Source organism: Gambusia affinis, linkage group LG16 (assembly GCF_019740435.1).
Source record: "Gambusia affinis linkage group LG16, SWU_Gaff_1.0, whole genome shotgun sequence".
NCBI classification, from domain to species: Eukaryota; Metazoa; Chordata; class Actinopteri; order Cyprinodontiformes; family Poeciliidae; genus Gambusia; species Gambusia affinis.
In genome coordinates, this window is record NC_057883.1 from 2,209,566 (window position 1) to 2,235,370 (window position 25,805).

General features: G+C 42.5%; 1 protein-coding gene and 4 non-coding genes across 8 annotated transcripts; all 5 read right to left on the reverse strand.

Annotated features, from left to right (window-relative positions):
- On the reverse strand, positions 1-24,931 carry arid4a (AT rich interactive domain 4A (RBP1-like)). 4 transcript variants are annotated; one of them, XM_044142700.1, is made up of 25 exons: positions 24,831-24,931; positions 23,169-23,219; positions 19,835-19,945; positions 17,232-17,297; positions 15,695-15,785; positions 13,712-13,791; positions 13,532-13,629; positions 12,065-12,197; positions 10,499-10,578; positions 10,257-10,333; positions 9,997-10,178; positions 8,874-8,946; positions 8,459-8,553; positions 8,168-8,265; positions 7,814-8,033; positions 7,517-7,725; positions 6,507-6,668; positions 6,264-6,345; positions 5,129-5,351; positions 4,992-5,054; positions 3,493-4,914; positions 3,312-3,416; positions 2,526-2,681; positions 2,260-2,406; positions 1-1,290 (listed from the first exon to the last, which is right to left on the reverse strand). In XM_044142700.1, exons 2-25 carry the CDS (start codon positions 23,172-23,174, stop codon positions 1,187-1,189), a joined length of 4,083 nt encoding a protein of 1,360 aa, XP_043998635.1. In that variant the 5' UTR covers positions 23,175-23,219; positions 24,831-24,931; the 3' UTR covers positions 1-1,186. The 4 variants fall into 4 exon arrangements, with proteins under 4 accessions (XP_043998635.1, XP_043998636.1, XP_043998634.1 ...); XM_044142701.1 differs by having other exon boundaries at positions 24,632-24,843; XM_044142699.1 differs by lacking the exon at positions 24,831-24,931 and adding an exon at positions 24,147-24,558.
- LOC122846727 lies at positions 11,507-11,593 on the reverse strand. Its single transcript, XR_006373273.1, has one exon. It is a non-coding gene; the product is annotated as a small nucleolar RNA SNORD53/SNORD92 (small nucleolar RNA).
- On the reverse strand, positions 12,932-13,018 carry LOC122846728. The gene has a single exon (XR_006373274.1). It is a non-coding gene; the product is annotated as a small nucleolar RNA SNORD53/SNORD92 (small nucleolar RNA).
- Positions 15,319-15,407, reverse strand: LOC122846730. Its single transcript, XR_006373276.1, has one exon. It is a non-coding gene; the product is annotated as a small nucleolar RNA SNORD53/SNORD92 (small nucleolar RNA).
- LOC122846729 lies at positions 18,498-18,585 on the reverse strand. Its single transcript, XR_006373275.1, has one exon. It is a non-coding gene; the product is annotated as a small nucleolar RNA SNORD53/SNORD92 (small nucleolar RNA).
- Positions 24,932-25,805: the final 874 nt, after the last annotated feature.

The following is a 25,805-nucleotide window of genomic DNA, read 5'->3' on the forward strand; positions in this document are numbered from 1 at the left end:
CCTGATTAAAAACTTTATTAGAAACAGAGAGCGCTGCTTGTCGCACACACACAGACACACACTTGTAGCATGGCTTGTGTGCATTTCTGTATTTACATTTTTGCTCTCAAATCTCCGCCAGCAAAACACATAAGAACCAAAAACAAACAAAAAGAGAACCAAGGAGTAAACAATAACTACAGTACAAACAGTCTCTTAGAAAATATTAGAAATTATTCTTTTGGGGTGTGTAAAATGTATTCTCAAATACAGGTGTGGTTTTACTCTTTTCTTGAACATTTTATGTACAAAACAAGCAATTGTTGAGGAGCTGCTAGCAGCCGTCTGTCTGAGCCTGATGCAGAACCGAACAGGAGAGGAGCAGTCAGTGCCAAGCTGGGGTCCAGAATCAGGAAGATTCTTAACTTCTCATTTGATGCATCCTGGGTGCTTAACGTCACGTCTCATTTACACCGTTTGAAATATTGTGAACTTATGTTGGGTCAGTCATGAGATTTTATTTCAAGAAATCTAATAGTACCTCAGAAAAGCATGAAAGGCTTTTAAATAGAAATGCATAAGAGTTTCAACTTAAATTATGACTTGGTAAGAAATTTTGTCCAAAATTTATCTAAATAAAAAGAGGGGTGGGGGGAAACCCTGAATATAAGAAATTCTGTCCACAAAGCCAATAAATACAAAAAGAGCTTCAGAATATTACATTTAATTTACATAAGAACTAAAAGTTCAAATATTTCTTTCTCACCGTCTCATTAAAATAAAAACTTTGATTGGATACAAGATAAAACTGAAAGTGGAAGCCCGTCTTCTTCCTCATCTACATTTCTCAGTTAAGGTTAAAAATGGCGGCCAGCCGTCGGTTCTTTACTGACCGCTGACCCTGAAAACAAAGAGGACAGGAGAGATGGTTCTGGAACCAGGACGAGTATTGGCACCCTGCAGGGGAGGGAGGGGGAACAGTAAGAGTTCTGCACCAGTGCAACAAAAGGCCGGCTCCTCAAACAAAGTCAGCCTTCAGGTGAAGTGGGCGGGGCCTCCTTGTGCGGCCCCTCCTCCACAGCTGGGAAGAAGGGCGGGGTCCCACGTCACTGCGACATGCCGTCCTCTCTCTGCAGTGTCCTCACAACTGACTTAAGTGGGGAAAGTCTGTGGGGTGAAGGGTCAGGGCGTGGGAGTGGGCGTGTCATCACCTGCACTCCACCGCCACGGTGTTCTGAGCAGGCGAGGCTGAGGACGGACTCATGCCTGTGTCTGAGGACCCTGAGGAGGTGGACGCCGTCGTGTGGGACACTGAGGACCAAAGACAGAACAGTCAGTTTCTGTTTGCTGAACCAGGAACACCAGTTATTGATTAACGACTTCATATAAAGTTGATTGTTCTCATCGATCCACTAGCGGTTAATTGATAGGCGGCCATTTTCTTAAAAACTGGGGTTTCCTCTTGTTTCAAGTAGATATAAGGGGTACAGTTTTCATAATATGCTTAGTTTTAAAATAAACATTAAATTTGAGTCTATTAACTCTATTTGAGTCTATACTCTATAAGTCTGTTAACTCACAACAGCTCTCAGAATCAACTGTCATTATTCCCCATGTTGCAACTGTTCTCTGAAACTAGCAAATTTTGGATTTTTGAAACTAAACTTTTTAGGGGGAAAAAAAATAGATTTTTTATTATTATTTTTTTTTTTTTAGATTAATCTAAAAAAAAATTTCCAGCAAATTTTCAATTTTTCAAATTCAAAAATTTTCTTGATTGACTTTTTGGCAAAAATTCACTCCTGTCTTATTTTTCTGTCTCCAGTGGGCCTGACACAGTGAGTCATCACACCCCTCGTCTCTGTAGCACATCAGTAACTTGTGAATGAGAAGCTGCCTCTGCCCCGTCACGCTGAGTGATGTTCAGGTGAAACTTAAGGAGCTTGTTGAATTTTTATATTCATAAACAGAAACATAAAGAACATTTTGCATCCCACATTGGACTCCATTTGGATCGTTTCACACTCTGGTTCTGATATGGCTCCTCTGTCTATATGTTAAGATCCTTCAGCTTAAGGATGACCAGCAGCGCCCTCTGCTGGACGGTGGCCAAATTACAACACTAACAGAAGGTTTAAGCTACTATTATTATTATTTATTCTAATTGGAACTAATTTTAATCTAATGCACCATTAGTCAACAATTAACAGTTTGCATCCATAGTGTGAACTGATAACATATTGATCAGGACAGATCAGGATACTGCTGTGCTGCTCCCACCTTCTCTCTCCTTCTTTTTTAGTCTCTTCCTGCGTCTGTCGATGGAGGCCACCTCAGACTTGAGGCTCATGTAGTACTTCCTGATCTCCTGCAGCTTCTCCTGCAGGAAGGAGATCCTCTCTGTGCTCGACATGCTGTCCAGCTCGTCTGAGGAATAGGAGACAAAAAGGCCATCAACAAAACCTGATTGCTGTGTGAAAGCAGCTGATGTGTCCAACCACAGCTAACTGTAATGAAACTGTGTGTGTATGTGTGTGTGTATTTACCAAGCTGCAGGGTCCACTTGTACGAGCGCTGGGGGGAGGGGGAGCTGTGTTTGTCTTTACTGTGAGCCGACGGAGACGACAGACCAGGACAACGAGATTTCTGGGATTTGGACAAGGACGAGAGGCGAGACTGGTCCTCACTGTCACTGCTGTGTCCTGGGGACAGGAGGGGACGTTAGCTTCCAACATGACAGTCGGAGAGAAGCAAAAACGCACCAAGAGTCAGAAGAATTGAACTGGTTGATTTGTAGTTCAATCAACCTGAACAACTGCTGTTACACACACACATACTTGTATTTCCATCCAACTGAGGACTTTATATTGATTTCCTCTCATTTTAGTAACTGCATTAATGGTTAAAGAGACATTTTCCCAAACCATTACTAGTCTAAACCAAACCTTAATTCACCCCACACCTCAGGGAAAATGTGTACCAATGGCCTCTGTGGGTGATGGTAGTGAAAGTGATTCTCTACATGCATTACACAAGTGCACACACACACACACACACAGTGTGAAGTGGACCGTGCTTCTAAAACATTGGGTGATGAGCAAGTTTTCTTCTGTTCTTGGTGAACAAACACAGGAGGTGAAAGGAGCAAAAGCAACTAAAGTTGAACATTTTTCGACTGTGTGTTGTGTTGCTAGGCAGCATATCTATGTCTGTGTTCATGAGCTCAGATTTTGCTGGTTGTTTGGCTGGATGAGGACAAGTGACAGTCGCCTCTTCACACAAGTTGATAGGAAATGAATGGAGGAGGAAGTGAGATCATGACATCACGCTACCTGCTCCGTTCTTGTCGGCCTTGGCCGGGGTCAGGGTCCGTTTCTGGTTCCGTTTGTGTTTCTTGGCAGTTGGGCTGGAATTTACTTCATTCACCCTCTTTTGACCTGAAGGGTCAAAGGTCAAAATGAAACATAGAGGCTCCACTGAGGACTCAGCAGTGCTGAGGTGTTGCGGTCTTACCTCTGTCCTTGGGTTCCTGTATGAACAGCAGGGAGGAGGAGGAGGAGGTGCTGCCCTCGAAGCCGGGGCTGGAGTCGCCCCCCTGCTCACCCCGGACGGGCCCCCGCTCCTCCTCAGTTTCATTTGGGTCCTTCACTGGGTGTAGCTCCTCTGGACAGGCAGGGGGAGTGGCAGTCATCAAGAAGGGCCTGACCTGAGGCTGGGCAGGGTGGGGGGGGTGGATGGCGAGGGGCAGAGTGGGAGGAGCCTGTTTCTGCATCATGAGGAGGGGCTCTGAAGAGAGGGGGGGCTTCTCCTTCTCGTCTGGGTCGTCCAGGTCGACCTCATGGCACACCAGAGCTTCAGGGCCCATCTGAGGCTCCAGCTCTTCGACTGCGGGGGGCCCTGTGGGGGTGCCTGGGGGCTCTGAGGCAGGGACGGCTGTCCCAGAATGCACCTCTGTGTCCTGATGAGGCGTCAGCTTCTCCTCGGCCACAGAGCTCAGCTTGTCCTCTGCGGGGCGATGGGGGGCGTTCTCTGGTGCCCGCTCCGGCTGCTGGGCAGTAGGAGGGGTAGGCGGATGGTCCTGCCTGCTGCAGAGCTTCTTCTCTGCTGTTCTCTGGTCAGCTGCCTTGCGCTTCAGCTGCGTGCTGCCCCTGTCTTTAGGCTCCGCCTCCGCCTCTTCCTCTTCCTCCTCCTCCTCCTCGGTGGCGGAGTCTGTGTCGGAGTTGATAGAGGGGGGTTTGGGCGGGAGGTGCTGGGAGGGCAGGCAGTGCAGGACCACCATGGGCTCCTCCTGTCTCTTCAGAGTGGACAGCAGCGTGGCCTGTAGGGGTGAGGGGGCCGGGGCGGGGCCAGCACTGCAGTGAGAGATTGTGGGAGGAGTCTCAGAGTCCCTGAGGTTGACCCTGCGACCTTTGCCCCTGGGGGTCGGCAGGGGTGTGATGCGGCTCTCGTCCTCTGCTGTGGAGGGGGGGGACGGCTGCGGGGGTGACGTCCTGCTGAGGGGCGTGTCCAGAACTACTTCCTGTCCAGGTAACGTTCTCGTCCCGGCACACAGCTTAATCTCCTTCTCCAGGTGAACCGCTGACTCCTGGGGCTCCTCCGCAGGCTCCGCCCCCTGCTGCTTCTCTGATTGGTTCAGAGGCTCGTCTGCTTTCTCCTGAGGCATGCTGGGACACGGGGAGGTGGGGACATCCATCAGCACAGCACCAGCCCCTGAGGACGCCATGTTGCCGTCAGCAGCCTCAGCCACAGACTCCTTCCTCGCCTCCTCCTCATCCTCCTCTTCCTCCTCCTCCTCTTCATCCTCCTCTGGCAGGGCTGGTTCTTCATCTGGCTCACAGGCTGGAGGTTCGGATCTCCCTCGCCACGGCGATGCTTTGTCAGTTTTCTCGAGGGTGTCGTCTGCGTCGCTGTCATCAGAGGAGTTCCCAGAATCCTCTGTAAGGTCAGACAGCAGTGGTTTTAGCAGGTAGGCCAACTGTGCAGCAGGAAGCAGAGAGCGGCAGTCTTCTTACCGTTAGACGGCGGGTCGGACTCGTACAGGCCAGAGGTCCTTCTGGTTCTCCTGCGAGGCGTGTCTGCACAAAGAACAACGCCATTCAGTAAACAACCTAGCAAAGCTTCAGAGTTTAGGATGATCCCGGCCTCCTACCGTTCCCATTGGCAAGGCTGGGCGTGGCGTCGGGTCGAGAGCTCTTCCCATTGGCCTGGCCCTCGCTGCTGGGGGTTTTGGACACACTGCGTCCTACAGGGCCGCTGGGAGTGGGCCTGGTCTGAGGGCGGCCACGCTTCAAGCCTGGTGGCTTCAGAGGCATTATGGAAGCTGGCTTCTCGTCATCCTTTTCTCCCTTCTCTGCGTCTTCCTTGTCTTTGTTCTGTCAGAAGAAAATTTGAGGAACAAAGTTCATACGGGCACGGAGGTTAGACCTTGAGAGCAAAAATCAAGGAAACTACACCAACTACGAAGCACACACACTCACTCCTAAGGGCAACTTAAGTTGACCTGATGTGTGAGCTCAAAGTCTCTCCATGAAGAGACCTCAAGCTGGGATTTGAAGCAGTACTTCCCATTTTTGTTTAAATGGGAAGTACCATGTATTTTCCAGGCATATAACACTATTTCACAGCACAATCAAGTCACTATATTAATTTCAATTCCATATTATGTCAAATATGACTTGAAAGAGATTAGATTTTTTAACTGAACTCTTTGAAATTGGGCCTCTGTCTCTTTAAACACTTCTGCTCTTTCTGGAACTCCACCTTCATAAAGTCATCACAACATTGCTCAGTGCAATGTTTTTACTAGCATTGTGCTGAAAAGTAGCTTGTATGATGAGCTACTGAGCAGGTGCTCAGTTCCACCAGGTGTTTGCTAATTGCTGGTAGCTAGTCTGAAGGGGCTGAGTGGGGGAGGGGCTGCTCTGTAATGCAAAAGTATAGAAACTTGGAAACTGCAGCTCTGAGGACTAGATCTGTCTTGAAGGTGGAGCTAGGTCCACTCCAGTGATTGGAGGGCTGAATGGTTGCCATGGAGATTAAAGGATTTCTCAAACATGCATGACAAAAATCAAGGTGATGCTTCAGGTATGTTTTTGACGAGGGAAAAACATGATATGATGTAAAATTCAATAAAGTTGACTTTGCATAATGCCCCTTTAAGAACAAAGTTAACATTGTTTTTTATTGTTAAGCAGTTATGAGTGTAACCTGCTAATAATGTGCTGATGAACCACAAGGTGGCAGTAAAACACACAGTGAGCATAGAGGTGCATCTCTAGTCCTACCTTGACTTTTTTTCTCTGTCTCTTCTTGGTTCCTTTCTCTGCAGGCCAGATGATGCGGTCAGCCTTCACCCATTCATCATACCTGTAGATCACACACACACACACACACACACACATTCAGTGTTTTTAATCAGTTTTGTGTCTGCCATTACCAATCACTACACACTGCCCACCTGACACTAATTTCACACACTTCTAAAAGCAGAACCAGACCTGTTCTCACAGAGAGATGGTGACACTGACCTAACGTTCCAGCCGTAGTAGTGAACCAGGTAGAACTGCTCTCCGTTGTCTATGTCTGTCTTCTTGATGTGGGCCTCATAGATCTTCTGGGTTTTTCCTCTGCCGTACTTCACCCTGACCTTGGTTCCTGCCAAAGAGTCTCCATCCTCTTCATCTTCACTTCTAAACAAAAAGATGAACAAATAGCACAAGGCATATCAGTTTTATCACATTTAGCATCGTTATCTTAATCATATTCATAAACAGTACGTTTAATTTCCCTAAGCCAACTCTCACTTTGGATCTTCCACCCTTTTCTAGAGTAAAAATCTGGATTTTTATTTCTGATCAATCTGCTCATGATGAGCACACCTACTGGCAAACTCATTTGCATAAATATTGGTGTTTGTTTTGGAAATGGAGATTACGATGATGTTCTTGTAATCTCCACAAGGAAACACAATGGTTTCCTTATTTTCAATTTAATTCAATTCAAAAATACTTTATTGATCCCAAAGGGACATTAAATGTTGTAAGTTATTAACTGAAGTCTTCAAGGAGTTGTTGTAGATAGTGATGGCAGGAAAGGTTTCTTGTTGTGCTCTGTATTGACCTAAAACAATTATTTTGGGGCTGGACGATATGGTTGAAAAACATAAGCGTTTCGTTTTAGTCGATGTTTTTTTGTTTTAAATATGCCAAACTGGTGACAAGACCTTCCCTATTTAATCCACAGCTTTCACGTCATATTGTTTTTTTATTGTTAAGTTTTATTGTTAATGAGGCACAATGGTGAAACCTGAAACTGCTGTAAGTTACTCAACAAGTTGTTGCTAGGTAACCAAAGAGTGAGTGAGTTAGTTGATGCCACCAACCTCTCTCTATATCATGGTATTTTACTTGATTATATTATTATTATTTCTGGGCTGTTTGTCTAACAAAGTGTCTTCAGATGACATTTACAGGGTTAAACTGAATGTTGTCATAAATAAATAAAATTAAATAATTAAAAACAAGAAAAGAAATCTTACCCATGTCGTCTTCTCTCCTCCTCCCCTTCTTCCTCCTCGTCGTCGTCGTCCTCTTCCTCGTCGTCGGAGCCTTTCTCGGAGTCGTCCAGTCGTCTGTTGCTGCGCCTCCTCACCTCTCTCTGCTGCTCCTCACTGTTCTCTGCCCCTCCCCGTCCAGGGTTCTCTGGCTTGGGGGGCAGTTTGCCCCGACAGCCCACACCTCTTCTCCCCTACAATCAGACCAATCAGATGTCTGCTTTCAGATTCAGATTATTCATTTTTCAAACTTCCTGATGTAAAAAGAGGAGAAGTTCTTACCCTGGGTGACGAATGTCTCTCCTTCACCTCCTTTTCGCTCTCGCTCTCCGAGTCGGCCTCCTCCCTCTTGTCATCAGCAGACTCTGACTTGATGGGTGTTGTGAAGGCCTCCTTGAGCTCAACTTTAGCTTTCTTGTGATTGGGCGGGGGGTTGTTGTGGTGGATGGTTCTGAAGGTGATGCCAGCAGAACAGCAGTACTCCTCAAACCCAGACAGATACCTGACAGATTGATATTTGTCATAATCAGAGACGCATTTGTTGCGTCAGGCTGGTAGAAAATTCAGTTTCTGCTTCGTCTGTAAAGCTACACTTGCGTTAAGCCTCAGCTGCAGCCTGATCATGGCACTTCTTACTTTTTGTAGGCTGTCTTGACATTGTAGGATGCAGCTGAGTTGAGAACAGGGATCCCCAGGTCCATGTAGACCTGCTTCCACACTGTGCCAGACTCGATCTGAAACAGGCAGAAAAGCAGAGCGTCAGCCAGCTGCTCTGGGACTCCTGAATCTGGACAATGCTGATGGGTTCTGTCAGACAGCCAAGAGGATCATCAGGACTTCAGTCCAACATGCGAAACTTCTCTCAGGATCATCACTCGCACAGCCCAGCACTATAATTAGTCTGCAGCTCTACAGTGACCTCCTCACCTTGCGACAGCCTCCCAAGTGGTAGACCAGCCTGAAGAGCTTGAAGAGGTTCAGGTCTTTGTAGCCCAGCACCGGGGGCTTGTTGATGGGAGTGCCTGACAGAGAACATGGATCAGACGTCACTCCTTTCATTCATCAGGAAACATTCTAGTTAAGACCAAGTCAGGTTGGAAGTGTCAATGAAATGCAAATCACATCCGTGGATTTAAGAGTCGAGTGGTTTGTTTCAATCAAACCATGTTCATCACAAGGACAAATAAATCGGTCATTTCCACAGAAAAATCTAAGAGTTCATTCCTACTGACCTTCAGTTAAAATGCCAGAGAAGCCACTAATGCATGACATCATTACCATTTTCTTCACTTACTTAGGAGCTTTAATGTCTTAAATGAAACCACAGATGTTCAAGTCTTACCTCTGTCCTCCATGAATTTGTAGAGCTGCTGGAGGAAGTTCTCCTTCTCCTCAGGGTCTGCCTCCTCCTCCGGCTAAACACAGAGGATGAGAGAGAGGGAGCTCATCAGACAGACTTTCACTTGTTTGTTAACCGCTAGCTGGGATATAACTACGATCAATAACTACATACACCTGTAATGGCTTGTATGGGTGCCTCGATTTCCTTAAGTCTTTGGAGAAACTAACCCTATCTACTGACACAAAGCCCCGAGTCAGAGAGAGAGAGAGAGAGAGAGAGAGAGAGAGAGAGAGAGAGAGAGAGAGAGAGAGAGAGACTGACTGAGGATGACCACCAGGTTACAACTACTGTCACCCACTGTTGCCAACTTAGCAACTTTGTTGCTATTTTTAGCAACTTTTGAGACAAAAACAAAAAAAGAACAGAATTGGTATCTGCCTAAATGGGAAGCGTCAGGTTTTAGAAAAAAGAAAAAGATTTATCAGCCAAAAAATGTATGGAAGATGTAATTTATTTATAAAAAGTTTCATTAATATGAAACTCACACCAGATGTCAGTAAAAAGCAGTTGTCACAAACAAAAAGTAGAAAGTAGAATAAGGCAGTTTGGGTGAGTATTTATCGTATTGTTAATCATTTATAGTGAAAAATTATTTATCACGATGAGAATCTGGATTTATTATGACAATAATAAATTCTCAGTAATAATGTCTGAAAAGCCCCCAAAACTAAAAATATTGTCAGGTTTATTACTTTTAATATTTTCTCCACTTTTTTATGTAAGTGGTTTCCAAAAGCAGTCTACTTGTGCTGATAGAATTACAAGTCCACATTGGGAACCTCTAGATGGATTGAAAACATGAAAAAAGGAAGCTGCAAAACAATCCATAGAGAGGCAAGAAAGTAACAGAATCAATTCTACAGCAAATCACTACCAGCTGGTTTAGTCTGTAATGAATGGACTTAAAGTGAAAAGCTCTCCAGATCCTCACAACCTCATTCTTTTTCACACTAATGACATTCATCATGTTCTGTCTTCTCTATAGGATTACAGCAGAACCATGCTCTGTTGCTTATTTGTCTCCAAAGAATCATGTAAATCTTCTTTTTTTAAAGATACTTGCCTCTTCCTTGATGTGTTTCTTTCTCTTTTCATCCTCATTCTCTTCTTCCTCCTCCTCCGCCTCACTCTCCTTGTCATCTTTGTCATCTTCACTGGAGGAAGAGTCTAGAATCTGACTCATGTCCATCTTCCACGCTTCTGGAACCTCTCTGCTCCTCAGAAACATCTGGGCTCCTTCAATACCTGCGGGGCATGAAGACGAAGCAAAGCGTGAGGCAGATGTGGAAAAAGTGAGAACAGCAGGAAGGAAGGGCGTTTCACCTCTTCTGTTGGAAAAGTCTGGCTTGGTAATGCTGATGGCGTTGACCAGGTGAGCATGTCTCCTCCCCACAGTGTAGCTGCATCATCAAGACAAAAGAGAGAAGTTTTCTATCCAAGTCATGCTGAAAGTAAATTGACTTTTGTGGATTTAATGACATGTTTGAAGAAAAAAAAAATCAGTATGACTGCTTAAGTGATGAGGAGCGATTTCTGTATACAAAGATAATAAAATGTAAACTCACAATTTGCCATCACAGAAGGACCTGACCAGACACTGATCCTTCTTCACCAGCAGCTCATCACTGCAGCTGGGAGACACCGCCTGCAGAAACAACACAAACAAAACTCTTGGTATTGATGAGACATTTTTAGACAAACTGATGGGAGAGAGAGAGGATGCAATTGACAGAAGGCAAATACATCAGCACACCACATAGACAGCCCGGCTCATAAAAGACAATCAGTAAGACGTTGAGCTTAACCTCTGCTAGTCAGCTGGAGATTTTACACATGGAGCAGAGAGCCACTGATCTGATTATTACCAATACAGATATTAATATCTGTATCGGGGGATGCATGAATCTGGTATTGTGACAATGTGCTCAATCCATAAGGGCAGATCTACTCAGTCAAATTCTAATAAAGCATGATCTAAGTGACATCATGCTTTATTATTTATTTTATGTTTAGTAATAATTCATTAATGCCCTTTTTGCTTGTTGGAGTTTATTTTTACATGTTTAAAACTACAAGTTGACTACTTGGGTTAGTCAGTTTCAGTATTATTTATGTTAGTTGTTTTTACATGTTTGATTAAGCTTGTATTGGTGTATTTCAGTGTCCTGTACAGGTGAAGAGTTAGCAAACAAACCTGCTATTTGTGTCTGCGTGTAAAAAAGAGAAGTCAGTTCTGCATTATTTTTCTGTATCGGATCGTATTGGCTGGTACTAACCCTCACATATCGGTATCAGAAGAGAAAAAAGTGGATCGTGCTTCCCTAGCAAGAACCAGAAATATAACAAAAACTAAACTAGTTATGTGAAGAAGGTCTTCACCTAACTGACAGACTGCAGTGGTTTTAGTCAATCAGTCAAGCTGCAGCCGATTTTATTTTGTCCTCTTATGTTGGAACACAGCAGTGTGAAGACGTTTACACAGATTTGGTGCATTATTAAAACAAAAATGTGGTGCTATGAAGCATTTTCTCAGAGTGGCCGTTTTTAATATCATCACTGTAACTGGCAGCGGATTGGTCAGACAGCCAAGAGAAATTGTGACATCACATGATATCATCAGCACATAAAGCGAAACCATTTCTCAAGTATCATCACTCCTTCCCCAGGTCCAGTCACAGTGAGTTGTTTTTCCTTTTACAAATCTGCGAGAAACGTCAATATTAAACAGCTGACTGTCATTCTTTGTGGATTGACAAACAGCTCAAGGTTCATTCTCCTGATCCTTTGCAGTGAGACACAGCAACATGTTCTAGAAGATGTTGAGAGAACCAATCACCTTCTTAAGAAGGCCGTATTCCAAATATATATATATATATTTTTTTATTTTTCCTCCCAGGGGGTGTTTTTGTGGGTTCTAGTGTCCCTTATATGACAGTAGGCTGAGAGGAAAGGGGGAAGGAGCAAATGTCGGCTGGGTCCGGGAATCGAACCCGCGACGGCCGCGTCGAGGACTCAAGGCCTCCAAATGTGGGTTCGCTATCCCCTACGCCACCACAGCACGCCCCAAGTATTCCAAATACTAAACACGCTGTTACACATCAGAAATCAGAAAACTGTTTTCATGTATTTACCAGAGCCATGAACCAGTCAGTGGACTCCTCTGTGTTCTCTATGCTGCAGATCTGACCCAGCAGCCCATCAGTCAGTCTCTTCTTGTCGTCCTCCTCTTCTTCGCTCGATGAAGTCTCATTCTCCTCATCAGCTCTGAAATACATAAGAGTAAGTTGAACCTCAGGGTTAGCAGACAGGAAGTGAACCAAAGACTAAATGTCTCAAAAGAGAAATTCAACTCTAACACAGAAATTAAACAATCTGAAAACTTACTTTAGTTACATTTTATTTCATTTCTGATATTTAATTTCTCTTTGGGATCAATAAAGCATTTTGGAATTTCATGTCCTGAAAGGAACTCCTATTGTATGAGTGCTGAGCTACATGACCATCTCAGAAACAAATAAGAGCATCACAGGAAATGATCTTTATTTTCTTCTGTCGCTCATTTCAAAGAGTGAAACTTGGATTATAAAGATTCTTGGCTTTAAAATACTTCAACTTTTATTTCTTGTCATTTTAATGATTATGGCTTACAAATTATGAAGACACAACATTTTTAACATGACATTAGAAAAAAGATTGAATTTGGCATTAGTTATCTGCCAGCTATGATATTGAACCTTTTCACATCTAAAATCTCTGGACACACCTGGTGTCCCACATTTGTTCTGTACTGAATGAAACTGACAGACTGCAGTGGTTTTAGTCAATCAGTCAAGCTGCAGCCCGATTTTATTTTGTCCTCTTCTGTTGGAACGTAGCAGTGAGAAGATGTTTACCCAGATCTGGTGCTTTATTAAAACAAAAATGAAGTGTTCAGCCGAATAAAGGAGATTCTTCAAGTGGCCATTTTCAATATCGTCATCACTGTAACTGGCAGCGGATTGGTCAGACAGCCAAGAGAAATTGTGACATCACATGATATCATCAGCACATAAAGCGAAACCATTTCTCAAGTATCATCACTCCTCTCCCAGATCTAGTCACAGTGAGCAGCTGTAGTCATTTTCCTTTTTTTTTTTTAAAGGTTTTGTTGGCTCTATTGTCCTTTATGTGAAAGTAGTTTGACAGGAAACAGGGGAATCAGAGAGGGGAAAGACATGCGGCAAATATCACCAGGCCGGGAATCGAACCTGCGACCACTGCCACGAGGACTAAGGCCTCAATAGGTGGGTTGTGCTTTGCCCCTGCGCCACCACAGCACCAGCTGTAGTCGTTTTCTAACATGAAAAGTGAGTGCTTTTACAAATCTGTGAGAAACTTCAATATTAAACAGCTGACTGTCTTTCTTTGTGCTTTTGTAGAATTAAACATCACAAATGTATTTTGACAAACAAATCAGAACTCATTCTGCTGACCCTTTTCATGAGAAACTTGAAAAGATGAACAGCAGCTACAAACATGTCTCTGATCTCGTTGTGGCTGTTGTCACCTCGCCCTGCTTGTGTCCGGCTGCTCAAAGCAAACCAAAAGCAAAAACTCACACAGCCTGGGACGAGCGTCTTCCGCCTCTGTTTGACTTTTTCCCGATGACCGGGGTGCCGAAATGCTCTGGGTTAGTCAGCGGCAGCTGGTCCAATGTCTGCGTGGGAGAAATTTAGAACATTTCAATCGTTCTGAACTTTTTGTTTTAGGAAGTGACAGTCATCTGTCAGAAAACTCACCTCGCTCTCTGCAAAATGCCTCTCTCCCTTCAGACACAGGGATGATCGACGCAGAGTTTTCTCATCTCCGTCATCAAAGACTGAAAGAGACAGAGCAGTCAACACGTCATCAGAAGCCATCTACTGAAGGATGAGATCTAAACTAACGGCCAGGATCAGGGATCTGCTTCATGGTCAGAGAAATCTGCGTTTTCTCACAGTGCATCTTTTTGTTTATCACTAAGAAACAAAAAGATGCAAAAACTATATTGATATTCAAGGGAGAAATAGTTTTTCCACCGCTTTCCCTCGTTTCCATCTCTGATCAGACAGTCTGTAAACCTGTGCATCATTATCCTCAGCGCCTACAGTGAAGACTGTTCACTTCTGAGAGGAGGGCGGTTCTTCTGGGTGAGCTATAAATACTGTGACTAACGACACGTGCTGGTTCTGAAGTCCAGGCAGACAGGTACATCAAGCTCTTAACAGAGATGTGCAGATGAAAAGATGTCTGCAAACCTCAGAAACATAAAGCAGCGTTGGACTTTTTCCAAACGGACAGAAAGCTACTGAGACTGATTGCTGCTGAGGGTGGGTCTTTTTTCACAAACAGGGCTTCCATGTCGGCTTCGTCTGTTTAATGAGCAGTAGGTTTGTGGATTCTGTGGTGTCTTTGTCCAGTTCAGGTTAGACTTGGACCATTTTAGAATCTAGCAAAGAGCAGATGATTTTTAGCTTGTGCTAAGGCCCTAAGACCACTTTAGAGGAACATGGTTGTTCTTTCACTGCGAGACAAACTTGATTTACAGGTGATTATGCTTTGTTGAATAGGCTAGGGTGGCTCTATGGGCTGCACAAAATAAGATCATCACATTCTTTGCACAAAATAATTTTTAGGTAATGAGATTTACGTCTTCTTAGTCCTGACTATTTTGAGCTCTATCAGAAACCTTGAATCCAAGTAAGCTGCTGCTGGCCACGCCCCCCATGTCAACATTGATGCTCACACATGAAAGGCTGCAAACAGACGCGCAATTATAGAGTCATATATCTTTAAAAAGCAGAAGTGGAGCCTCCTGCACAACCATCAAGAATTCAGCAAGTGGTTTCTGGGTTTCACGTCAACCACAAAAACACTGCCATAAAACCAGCTGACCAAACATGCTTGTGTTCTGGGTGAGCTATAAATAGCTCACCCAGAGCTATTTGGGTGAACCTAGGGAATGGTTCCCTAGCAACCATACTTGGGTACCATTCCCTAGTATGGGAATGGGCTGTGTTTTACTGGGATTGTTAGGTAACAGGCTGTGCTTTGCTGGGGTTGCTAGGTGAGGGGCAGTGCCTGCTGATTTGTGACATTTTCCCCAAAGGTTTTGGAAATGGCTCGTCTTCCAGACACCAAAAACCGTCTGAGTGTTTTTTAGAAGCAGCAGAAACAGAAAAAAACAAAACAAAATAAATGTAAGAAATCTGAATTTATCACAATACGTCCATTTAAGGTCTAACATTTTCACTTTGTTGGTGCTCCGGTAGTTTCTCCCTAGAGCTGCAGCTGCAGACATCCGATTGGTGATTCCAATCAAAGAAGATATTGTGCGTTGTGTTTCATCATTGTATCTGGCAGCGGATTGGTCAGACAGCCAAGAGAAAGTGTGACATCACATGATGATGTCATCAGCTCAAAAAGCGAAACCATTTCTCAGCATCATCACTCCTCACACACAGCCAGGTCCAGATGTTCTGCAGCTGTTCTGTAAGTCAGAAAATAATGTCCCATTGCTAGGGAACCACTGATAAACCACCTCACATTCCCTCAACTTTGGGGGATCGGCTGATACTTTCAGCCAGCAGGTGCACTATTAACAGTCACCCATTTTACTATGTTTTTATGTGTATTAGCAGTAATTTGTTGGAATAAATTGTTAAATTTAAGCAGCTCATCTGTCCAGCCCTCAGACCAGCATGCTGACAGCAGTCCTTTGTAGATAACTTGTCAACACTCACCAACAGTGTAGAGGCTGGCATCTGTCAGCTTACTGATGACGGCCTCACTGCTCAGACCCTCACTGGTCTTCACCTCCACAGTGGAGCCCACCTGAAGGACACACAGCAGATCATTTTATTTAACCTGAACAGGAGACTCATCTACAATGTTCAAAGTTTTTTTTTTTTTATTGGGATTTTATATGGAAGACCAAGAGAATTGTGTATAATGATGAATGGGAAAGAACTGAAACCGTGTATCATGTTCCGCCTTTACATTTATCTGTTAGTCTATAACAGGGGTCGGCAACCCAAAATGTTGAAAGAGCCATATTGGACCTAAAAAAAAAAACAACAACAAAAAAACAAAACATATTTGTCTGGAGCCACAAAAAAGTAAAAACCTTATCTAAGGCTAATAATGAAGGCAACACAGGCTTTAAGTGTTTATATTAGCTATTTTAGTCTATTATCAAAACGACTAAGTGCGTACATTCATGAGCATTCATGATTAAATGTTTATTGTCCCTGCTGTGAGTCCTGGAAGGAATGATACACCACGTGACTCTGTTGTACAATAGTGCTTTAAGTTTACCTCCGGTTACATTATGAACGTATTATGCTTCATTGCATTGATAAAATTAAGTAAATGCAATAAAGAAATCAGATTTTTTATGTCATTTTTAATATGAAGGTTCGACAGGGAAAGATATTTTTCCTTTTGGACCTCGGAAAATCTGCTCACAGGGAGCCAGTAGGGCAGCGCTAAAGAGCCGCAACCCCCGGTCTATTACAAAGGGGGGCTGGGGGGGTTATCGATACGGACTTAAACTCTACTTTTATTTTCTAAACTCTACAGAATATTTTGTGGTAGTATTCTGAGAACAATAACAATGATGAAAAACTATTTATTACATACTTTTTAGGTAACTATACGGCTGTGACTGCATGATAACAATTACAGTCGCACAAACAAATACCAACTGTGAAAAATATTTCCTTTTACAATAAGATTCTTCAGGAATCTACTTCAGGAATAACTCAAATGAGTCAAATTTATATCACTAAACTGCACACAGTAACCGCATCATATTTCTGAATTCACTGATATTTGTTGATGCTCTCATAAAATGTGAAGAAAATAGTAAAAATAATATTTCCAAAAATACTGTCAGTTTAGTTTCTCATTTACCATCAAGAACTCAAATTTATCAGGATGATAAATCAAAATTCTTATGAGAAAAAAAAACAATAGGATAAATACTCACCCCTCTTATCACATGATACCAGAAAACATTGAAGTTTTCTTCACTTTCCTACCTTTCATGTCAATGTCTGATCACTGCTGCATTCCTACCATGTGAGCATTAAAAAGGCTCACATGGTAGGAATACTTTTGTGAGGCTGAAGGAAATCAACACGGCCATTTTTATCTTTGCATGATCAGAAAATAATGTTCATGTGATGTATGCGCCATTGATTCTTTAAAGAGCTTCTGTGTGAAGGTCTGATGCAGACAGAAAATAAAACCTCTGTCTGATGCATTGAAGCAGCTCACCCTCAGAGGACCTTTGACCTGGTCGTCCTGCACTACCTGGGACGTGCTTTCACCTTTCAGAGTCACCTGGGGACAGAGATGAACGGAGGACAGGAGGTCAACATCTTCTGCTCTCCTTCACTTAGACAAGAAATAAGAAGTGATCAAAGTTCACCAGAGAACATCTTTGAACTGAAAAATGAAAAGCTGAGAAGAATTCACATGTTTCTTTTATCATTTCATTTTAGTGAAGAAACATGTGAGATTGTATTACTTTTCCCTGCAGATGATTAATATCTTCTATGACAAAGAAATCAAGACAAGTGAGTCTCTGGCTGCTTTCAGTCTAAATGTCGACCCCGAGTCCAGGATGTCTGATCATTGCTGCATTTTCCACAAAAGGTTTTCATACAGGTTTAGAGTCGGAGTCCAACTCAGAACCAGCTTAGTTAAGAATTTTGGACAGAACTGGAATAGTCTCAATACAGAAAGTTTCTGTGATTTCCACTTTGGAGAGACGTTCAAATTAATTATATTTACTGCCTGTTCTAATCCCAAACACACCAACCTCTAAAATATGAAGTTAGAAAACAGGAAACAGTTCAAACTCATTAGATGGATACTAAAAATACTTGAAACGGTCCATTTGTTGCCCTGCAGTGTTCATTTGTCTGAACTGTTTTTCAACTTGTAAATGAACAGGAATTAAATATTAACCAAAGGGTTTTTCCATCCCTCCCCCCTCCGTCTAAACACGGACCAAATGCACTACAAACTGTTAGAAATACAAGAAATACTACAAAATGATTAGCATATAATACATGTGGCTCATTGCCATGTCGATAATATTCGTTTCAAAGCATTTGGAAACAAATCTTCGTCCCTGTATCTTTCAGGTGAGTCGATCTATGGTGGCTCTCTAATTTGGGAGAATTCAATCAGCTGAACCAGCTAAGAACTGGTTTTAACAACGCCAGCAGCTGTGGCTGGACCGTAACTACAGAGCTATGAGAAGGTAAACACTTGACACAAACCAATCTATCATAGTCTGGTGGTTTAGATCTAGTTTGCTATATCAGCCTGATCATTTCATGTTTTGAATTGCTGACAGATGAAAACACTCACTCATTCTTTTATTACAACACAAACTGAATTTATGGTCTAACATTTTCACTTTGTTGCTGCTCCAGTAGTTTCTCCCTAGAGCTGCAGCTGCAGACATCTAGATAGGTGATTCTAATCAAATCATATTGTGCGTTGTGTTTCGTCACTGTATCTGGCAGCGGATTGGTCAGACAGCCAAGAGAAAATGTGACATCACATGACGATGTCATCAGCTCAAAAGCGAAACCATTTCTCAGCATCATCACTCCTCACACACAGCCAGGTCCAGATGTTCTGCAGCTGTTCCGTTAGCGAAAAAATAAGGACTTATACAAAATTTAAACCCAACAATTAAGAGCAATCAACACTATGATATTTCTATTTAACTATTCTACATTTCCAGGCCAAATTTTCAAGAGTTTTTTTTCCCATCATTTTCTATAGATTTGATAAGCAGTTGAGTGGAAACATTTGCCAGTTTGGGTTTTATTAACCAAAGCTGACTTACAATTAGGCTGAATAAAAATAAAAGTATTATTTCACCAATGCTTGGTGAAGAACCTTGGGTCTGATCTGAAACCAAAAAACGCAAACTGTCATTTTTTAGCGAGTATGTATTTTATTTGTTAGAAATTCAGAAACCCAAATGATCAACTAGTTGGGACAAAAAATATATGTAAGATATCCTTTAGATATTTTATATGTAAAGGATATAAGATAGAAAGTTTGGAAACTGTTTTCTATTCTAGATTGCGATGTTTCCACACATATGCAAACTTGAAAAATGCTGAAATCACTTTCCAGAGTTTTCAAGAGTGAGTAAGAACTTTGTTAAATAGTTTTGCACATAAACTACCAAAAATGTACTGATTATTCACAAGTACAACTAAATATTGAAACGTTTTATTTGATTTTGAAAGTAGAATTATTCCAACAACTGTGCAGCACATTTCTTTAAAACCAAGTAAGCTTTTGTTAATACCTGCACAGTATTTTCTTAAGTTTTAAATATCCCCTTACTGGATAGCATGTTATTCTTAGTTCTATTTTAATATTTCTATGTAAATTTACATGCTTAAACTTGCCTGCTGTTGATTAGCTAGACCTGAATTTCCCCACTGAGAGACAATAGAGGTTATTTCTATTCTATTCAGTGAAAGAATAATTATAAAATAAAAATCAAATGGAAAGAAACAGATTTCATACGGCTACTCCCACCGACGTCTACAGATGAAACTAAGAAAACCCCCGAATTTTGATAAAGGAAGAGGTTTACTTTTCTACATATTTCATAAATATGGGAGCGTTTCACTGCAAAACATCTTGAGGGAAAAGAAACAGAAAGGAATAAAGTTGTGAGTCCAGACATGAGGGAGGTTTGGTGTGAGGTTCAGAGTCCTGTGATGGATCACACACAGCTCAGAGCAGAGCATGGTGCTCTAGAAGCTCTGCCGGCTCCTGAGGAGGTGGATGCCAAGTGGTGGTGTGGTGGGATGTGATCCTGCAGCTCCAGCTCTTACCTTGACCTTGACCATGCGTTTAACAGTCTTGATTTTGGCTTCGCAGAAGGCTCCTCTGTACTTGGCACTGACATCTGTCCCCACTGTCAGGTAGGCAGGCTCGTCTGCTGCCTGAAACACACAGGCTAATTAGCATACACGCTAAAGCGTTAAGCATGTAGTGCAGCAGTTCCTGTGACGGCTCAGTGGTTTTACAGATATATTCTATTAATAGTGATGCTGTATGGACATCAACCTTTTAATATACAAAGTCATGTTGCTGCTTTTAACCCACCCATCCACAGTTTTTACTTTAATTATTGTTTTTTAAGCAACTAATACACATAAACTAAGCTGCACCATAGATCACCATCCTCACTGCAATACCAATGTAAACAGTATCAGAACTGCTATAGACCGTGTGTTTGCAATATTTGGTAAGATTATATTTTCAAGCACCACATATGCAAATTCTGCATATCATACATATCTGGTCTGTTGCTAGGCCTGTCATAACAAATTTCTTTTGGACCATAAATTGTCCCACAAGTTACTACAATAAACAACAAGATTGTAATATTATGGCTATGGCATAATAATACAAGAACACATTCTGAAAGATCGCTAAACTTTACATTCTGATGAACATTTAACAGTGGAACTGGAAAATATTTTAAATATCCAAGGCAAATAAAAACAAATAAAATGAATCATGAAGTTTCAGTAAATAAAACTGTCTTTCAGAAAAAGAGCCAGTTGAGAGCAAAGCACCAGACTGAAGACTTTAATGGTCTAATTTTTGGTAGAAAGAGAGAAAAACGACAAATCGTGAAAATAGAAAATATTGAGTTTGTTTTAGTTTATTATGTAATCAATTGCTTAATGACTTATTATGAGAGGCTTAACTATTGCATAGACTTTCACTGCCTTTGATAACCATAGTTCAAACAAATGTTTCACTAAGTGGCTCAAGCTCACTAAAAGCAGTGAGGACATTGTTTTATTTTTGTTTCGTTTTTAAAAGGGGTGAGAAAGATTTTGCACAACTATAAACATACTTATTATAACAATTTAAAATTAATCCATTCCAAGAGAGAGCTTGAATTATTTTCTATCAGTTTGTTTTACATTAAAGTGAAAAACTATAAAGTCAAAAATCTCTTTCCATCCTTGCAAACAGCTCAACATTCTTAGAGATGTAAAGTGTGAAGTGTGTGTGTGTGTGTGTGTTCACACCAGTTTTCACAGCAGCTGATGTCAACCTATTTTCACTGAGGTTTAAATGTGCTCTGTGGTTCTGGTTCTATTGCTCTGCTGGTTAAAAGTAGAGCTGCACAATGTACCAGATATCAGTTGACATTGCAATATCAATGTGTGCAAAATCACAATTGCAAAGGACTGCTTAGATGTAGTACTGGGTATGTTTGGTCAGTTGGACGGACTCTAACTGTGCGTTACTGAAGTCCTAAGCTAACGATGACGTGTGTTCCCTCCAAATGGATGTAACTAGCTGAAAATTCAGCTTTCAACATTTAACATACCTTACTGTGTGCAGACAAAACATACCAAAATGTTTTCTTTTAGACAAATTTTATGCTGTGCTTTGATCATCTACTTTATTGAAAAGTGTTTCGGCTGCTCTCTGCTCAGCTTTCCCCGTCTCTGACAGTGTAAAGACCAGTCCACATGACACAGACGTGGAAGGAGAAAATCAGAGCTGCGTGATATTAGAAAAGCTTGTGACAGTAACATCAAAGGTCTGATAGATTACTATTTTCCTCTCTCCTCTGTGCTTCCATCATTCTGTAGCCTTTAGTTTTTAATTGAACCATGTCATTTGCATGTAGCGTAAAACTGCTGCCTAAATATCACAGTAACAGTAAAATGGAAGTTCATGTCACTTACTGCACTCCAAACAATCTTTTGTGATATGAATATTGCACACACTCATCCTGCGCTGGCGACATATTTTGTAATCTGTATGAAAATCTTATCAGGAACATGTTAGAGGAAACATAGACTTGTTAGATCAATAAAATATATATGGCCTATTATTAAACATCTCTCCACTAACAAGCCATGATGAGAAAAAAATAACAAGGTGAGAAAACTGAAGTAGTTCGGCTCGCTGGACGTGGGCCTGATGGAAAAAGTCTGACAGCAAAACTTTTTCTGTCGTCTATCAGGACTAGTTTCTCTGTAGTGACAAGAGGAACTTTAGCAAAGTCTGAAAAAGGGTTCTGTCTGACTATTGTAACATAATTATACTTTTTGGATCCTACTTGTCCTATGAAGAGCTGAATTACAGTACTTGCTAATAAATCCATCGTCACTAAAAGATTCTGTCACATTTTGACACAATGTGCCGAGTTAGAATGCATTCATTTGATCCCAGATACGTCAGGTCTGCTTGAAAAGGATACCTTTTAAATACTCTTGATTGCTTCTATATGCTTTTTGAAAACCTATGTGACTTATTTTATCTCACAACATCTGGAAGAAGCAGCTGCAGCAGAGTTAGCGTTCAGTCCAGGTAAAGTTGTTGCGTTTTGGATGAAGAAGCTTCAGCTATTATTTGTATTATGGACATAATGAAAGTTTCAGATGTGTGAAACCATGTCAGTTGGGTGTGGGGATGTAAGGCGGATGTGACCAAGTCCGACTGCAAATCGTGCAATCCGAAGTAACAAATGTAGTTACTTCCTTTGCCAGGAGAATGAACTTCTTCTCCAGTCCTAAAGGGCAGGTGTCCTGCAATTTTTAGATGCGCCACAGGTACAAAACACTGGAATGAAATGGCTTAATTACCTCCTCCTTGTGTAGATCAGTTCTCCAGAGCTTTGCTAGTGACCTAATTATTCTACTCAGGTGTGGTGCAGCAGAGGCACATCTAAACGTTGCAGGACAGCGACCCTTGAGGACTGGAGTTTGACACCCCTGGTGTAAACAATGTAAACCCTGGATGTCAGTTTATGTCTATAACTGGTTAAACCTGACTCAGAGGATTCTTACACTAACAACTGAATTTCCATCAGAATGAAGGACTTTTATCCATAGCCATCTTTCTGTTTTGGGGTTTATTCAGCAATAATGGGGAGACTCCTCTGTAAGGAAGGAAATAAGTCATAACTTTCACCACTGAATGTTGGTAAGAAAATCTGAAGGATGTAGTGCTGAAAACAGACACGACCTTCACTGTGACTGTCAATCATAAAAATCTGATCGAGGACTGGAGTGTGTGAGCTGGATAAACACCGGTGTGCAGGCCAGTAGCTGGTTCCAGCAGGATCTCTCATCGGAATGAGAACATGGAGCTAAGACTGACAAGAGTTCATGGCGCAGGGCGAGCACTCACCTTCATCTCTCCGGCTAGTCCAGGGGTTCCAGCTCGAAGGATTTCGGGTCACTGGAAGACAGAATAACGAGATGATTAAAGCTGGCGCTGCCATGGAAAATACTCTGTCCCGAAAGAACATTTTAAGCTAACCAACTAGCCACGCACTTGTGTTAGCTCTGGCATTCTTTGCTTTCTCAAAACTGCCCCCGCCCCCACTTCACCCGGACCACTTCCCAAAACTTATCCAGAAACGTTTACTTCAACGCATCGTGTAGAGATGATCCGAGTTGTTCACGGAGCTGCTGGGCTCCGTGAACGGCTCGGTGAGGGCGCAGGGTGACTGCAGCGCGGCCATTGAGAAGGCTTTTCACTTCCCGCTTCGCTCCCAGCGCCTCTGAGTCACGTCGCCATCACAGCTCGCCATGTCAGTTAGCTCGGCTATCTTTACCATGTCCGTCTCTATCAAAGCCGCCTAGTGAACTGTTGCCGGGTGGAAAAGTCCCGCTAAAGAGCCGAGTCCCAACCCAAACAAAGTCCCAGCAGCAGGAGAGGCGAGCGGGCTTCGCCCCCCCCTCCCGTCCGCCTGCGCTGAGCGACATTTTAGCTAGCTGGCTATCAGGCGATTCAACTAGCCAGTTTGTCATCACGGCGATTTAAACTGGCTCCGAAGAAGGGCAACCCCGACACTAGAGCATACGGGACTCCGTTTGGTTTCTAAACGCACACCAAGTTTTACACCGGTGAACAGATAAGCTATGACAACGGCCAGAACGAAAACTGCTGGGAAGTTATTTATTTAATAAGCGGCTCTTCCACAAAGGCACAGGAGCTTCACATTGCTTCACTGCCATTCACTTCACAGCCAGCCCCGTTCTGTAACAGGCAGCCGACCTCTCTACTGACATAAACTCGCTCCTCCGAAGACCTTCAATGAATTAATTTAGCGTTCGAAGAAAACTGTTATTCAGGTTTATACCATAAAGGTTTATTACTTACATTATCATACGCCGTTGCTTCCTCTCTAGCTCGGGCTGCAAAAGCGATACACGAACAACAAGCTGTTGAGCCCCGAGCTCTGTTTCCCGAGATGTGATTGGCTGCAGTGACAGCGGTAGTCACAATTGAGAGATCTAATTGGTGGAGCATTTCTCACATTTCCATAGGACGTACCGCATGTGTGACCCCTATTGGTGGATACGAATGCGGCGCCACAAGGGAAATGACGACAACTGCTGGAGGACTGTCCAATCACAGGAGGGGTTAAATGAAAACGCAAAATAATACAGAATAGACGAGCGCTAATTGGTCAAATACTTTTCATTCCAGCACTTGCGGGTTATTATTGGCGGCGTGGTCTTCCTTGTTTGTACCAACATCGTATGAAGCCCATCCCATCTACGTGCTAGAGATCTGCGCACTATACTTCATACTAAGATAATCGGTATTAGCTGGTTTTTCACAAGGCTTATGTCTGAACTTACGTAGTTCACTTCATTAAAGACACACGAGACGATAGCGACACTCTCAGAAATTAAGGAATTTCTTCAGACGACCTTTAAAGACCGTCTGATGCTGACGTCGCGTCAGTGACCCGCTGAATAGTGGCTGCTAGCATCAAGGGTATACACCGCTTTAACGATCCCATCGGGTTTTAGTCTGGATGTTGCCTATGATAGGTACCAGGAGTCAGCATGGTAGAATCACCGTGAAGAACGGCGGTTAGCCGTCGGTATCCGAGCCCTGTGATTGGTGGCGAGGCAGGCGCCGTGGCGCTCAGAGCGGAACTTTGACGTCATACGACATCGTAACAGTATCAGCCAAGGGGGGCACGTTGACTCCATGTGAATGTTGATCCTGGTCCTTAACAAAGGTCCTGGTGTCATTTTCACTAAGTAGCTGAAGACATTTAGGAATGACGTGTTATTTTAAAAAGCGCGTTTGGCGGCCAGAACATTTTAAAACGGCAATAAAAAAGTTTTTCACACTTTCTGTTGGTCAAACATTGTTATTTGGACAGCGGGTGTTCTCCACACAATTTCATCCTGAACTTATTAAGTTCAACAATGGTTTTACCCCAATACATTTAAGATATTCTGTATTTGGTACATGTACAAATTAGAATCACAGTGATGTGACAAAAAGTCATCACCAGCAGGTGAAGAGCATTTGAAAGAAAATAAGTGAAAAAAACCCCAAAAACTTGTAAGATCTTCATGTTAATATGTAGGTTTTCATAGATGGTTATTTGGGGCACATTTGATGTTAAAAAAGTGAACATATTTAAATAATTTAATATTCATATATTTCACATTTAATACACAGAATGTAATTCAAAGCACTTGTTTTTAATTTGGTGGTTCTAGCTTACTGCTAATGAAAACCCAAACTCAGTTTCTCAGATTGGGTTACATGCTGACTGGGGAAACTTCACCCTGGACCTTTAGCAGCATATCTTTTCCATTTTTGGCCAGTTGAACAGACTGTGGCTTCACTTAATGCCCACTCACTCTGAACTTGGTGACTGGGATACAGCAGCTCCTCCAGAGTGGTGGGAACAGGAAGTAATGGTAAAGAAAGTGTTCCCTGCGTCATCACACGCTCCTCAACCGTGTTTTAGAATCCGTACTTCAGAAATATGGAAAATATATGAGATTC

Bases quoted from the DNA above. Each gene is read 5' to 3' on its own strand.
- arid4a (XM_044142700.1), bottom strand. The intron at 10,334-10,498 runs GTGAGTTTACAT...TTGATGATGCAG, and splicing joins TCCTTCTGTGATGGCAAATT to CTACACTGTGGGGAGGAGAC. The intron at 8,554-8,873 runs GTAAGACTTGAA...GTTCTCTGTCAG, and splicing joins CAAATTCATGGAGGACAGAG to GCACTCCCATCAACAAGCCC.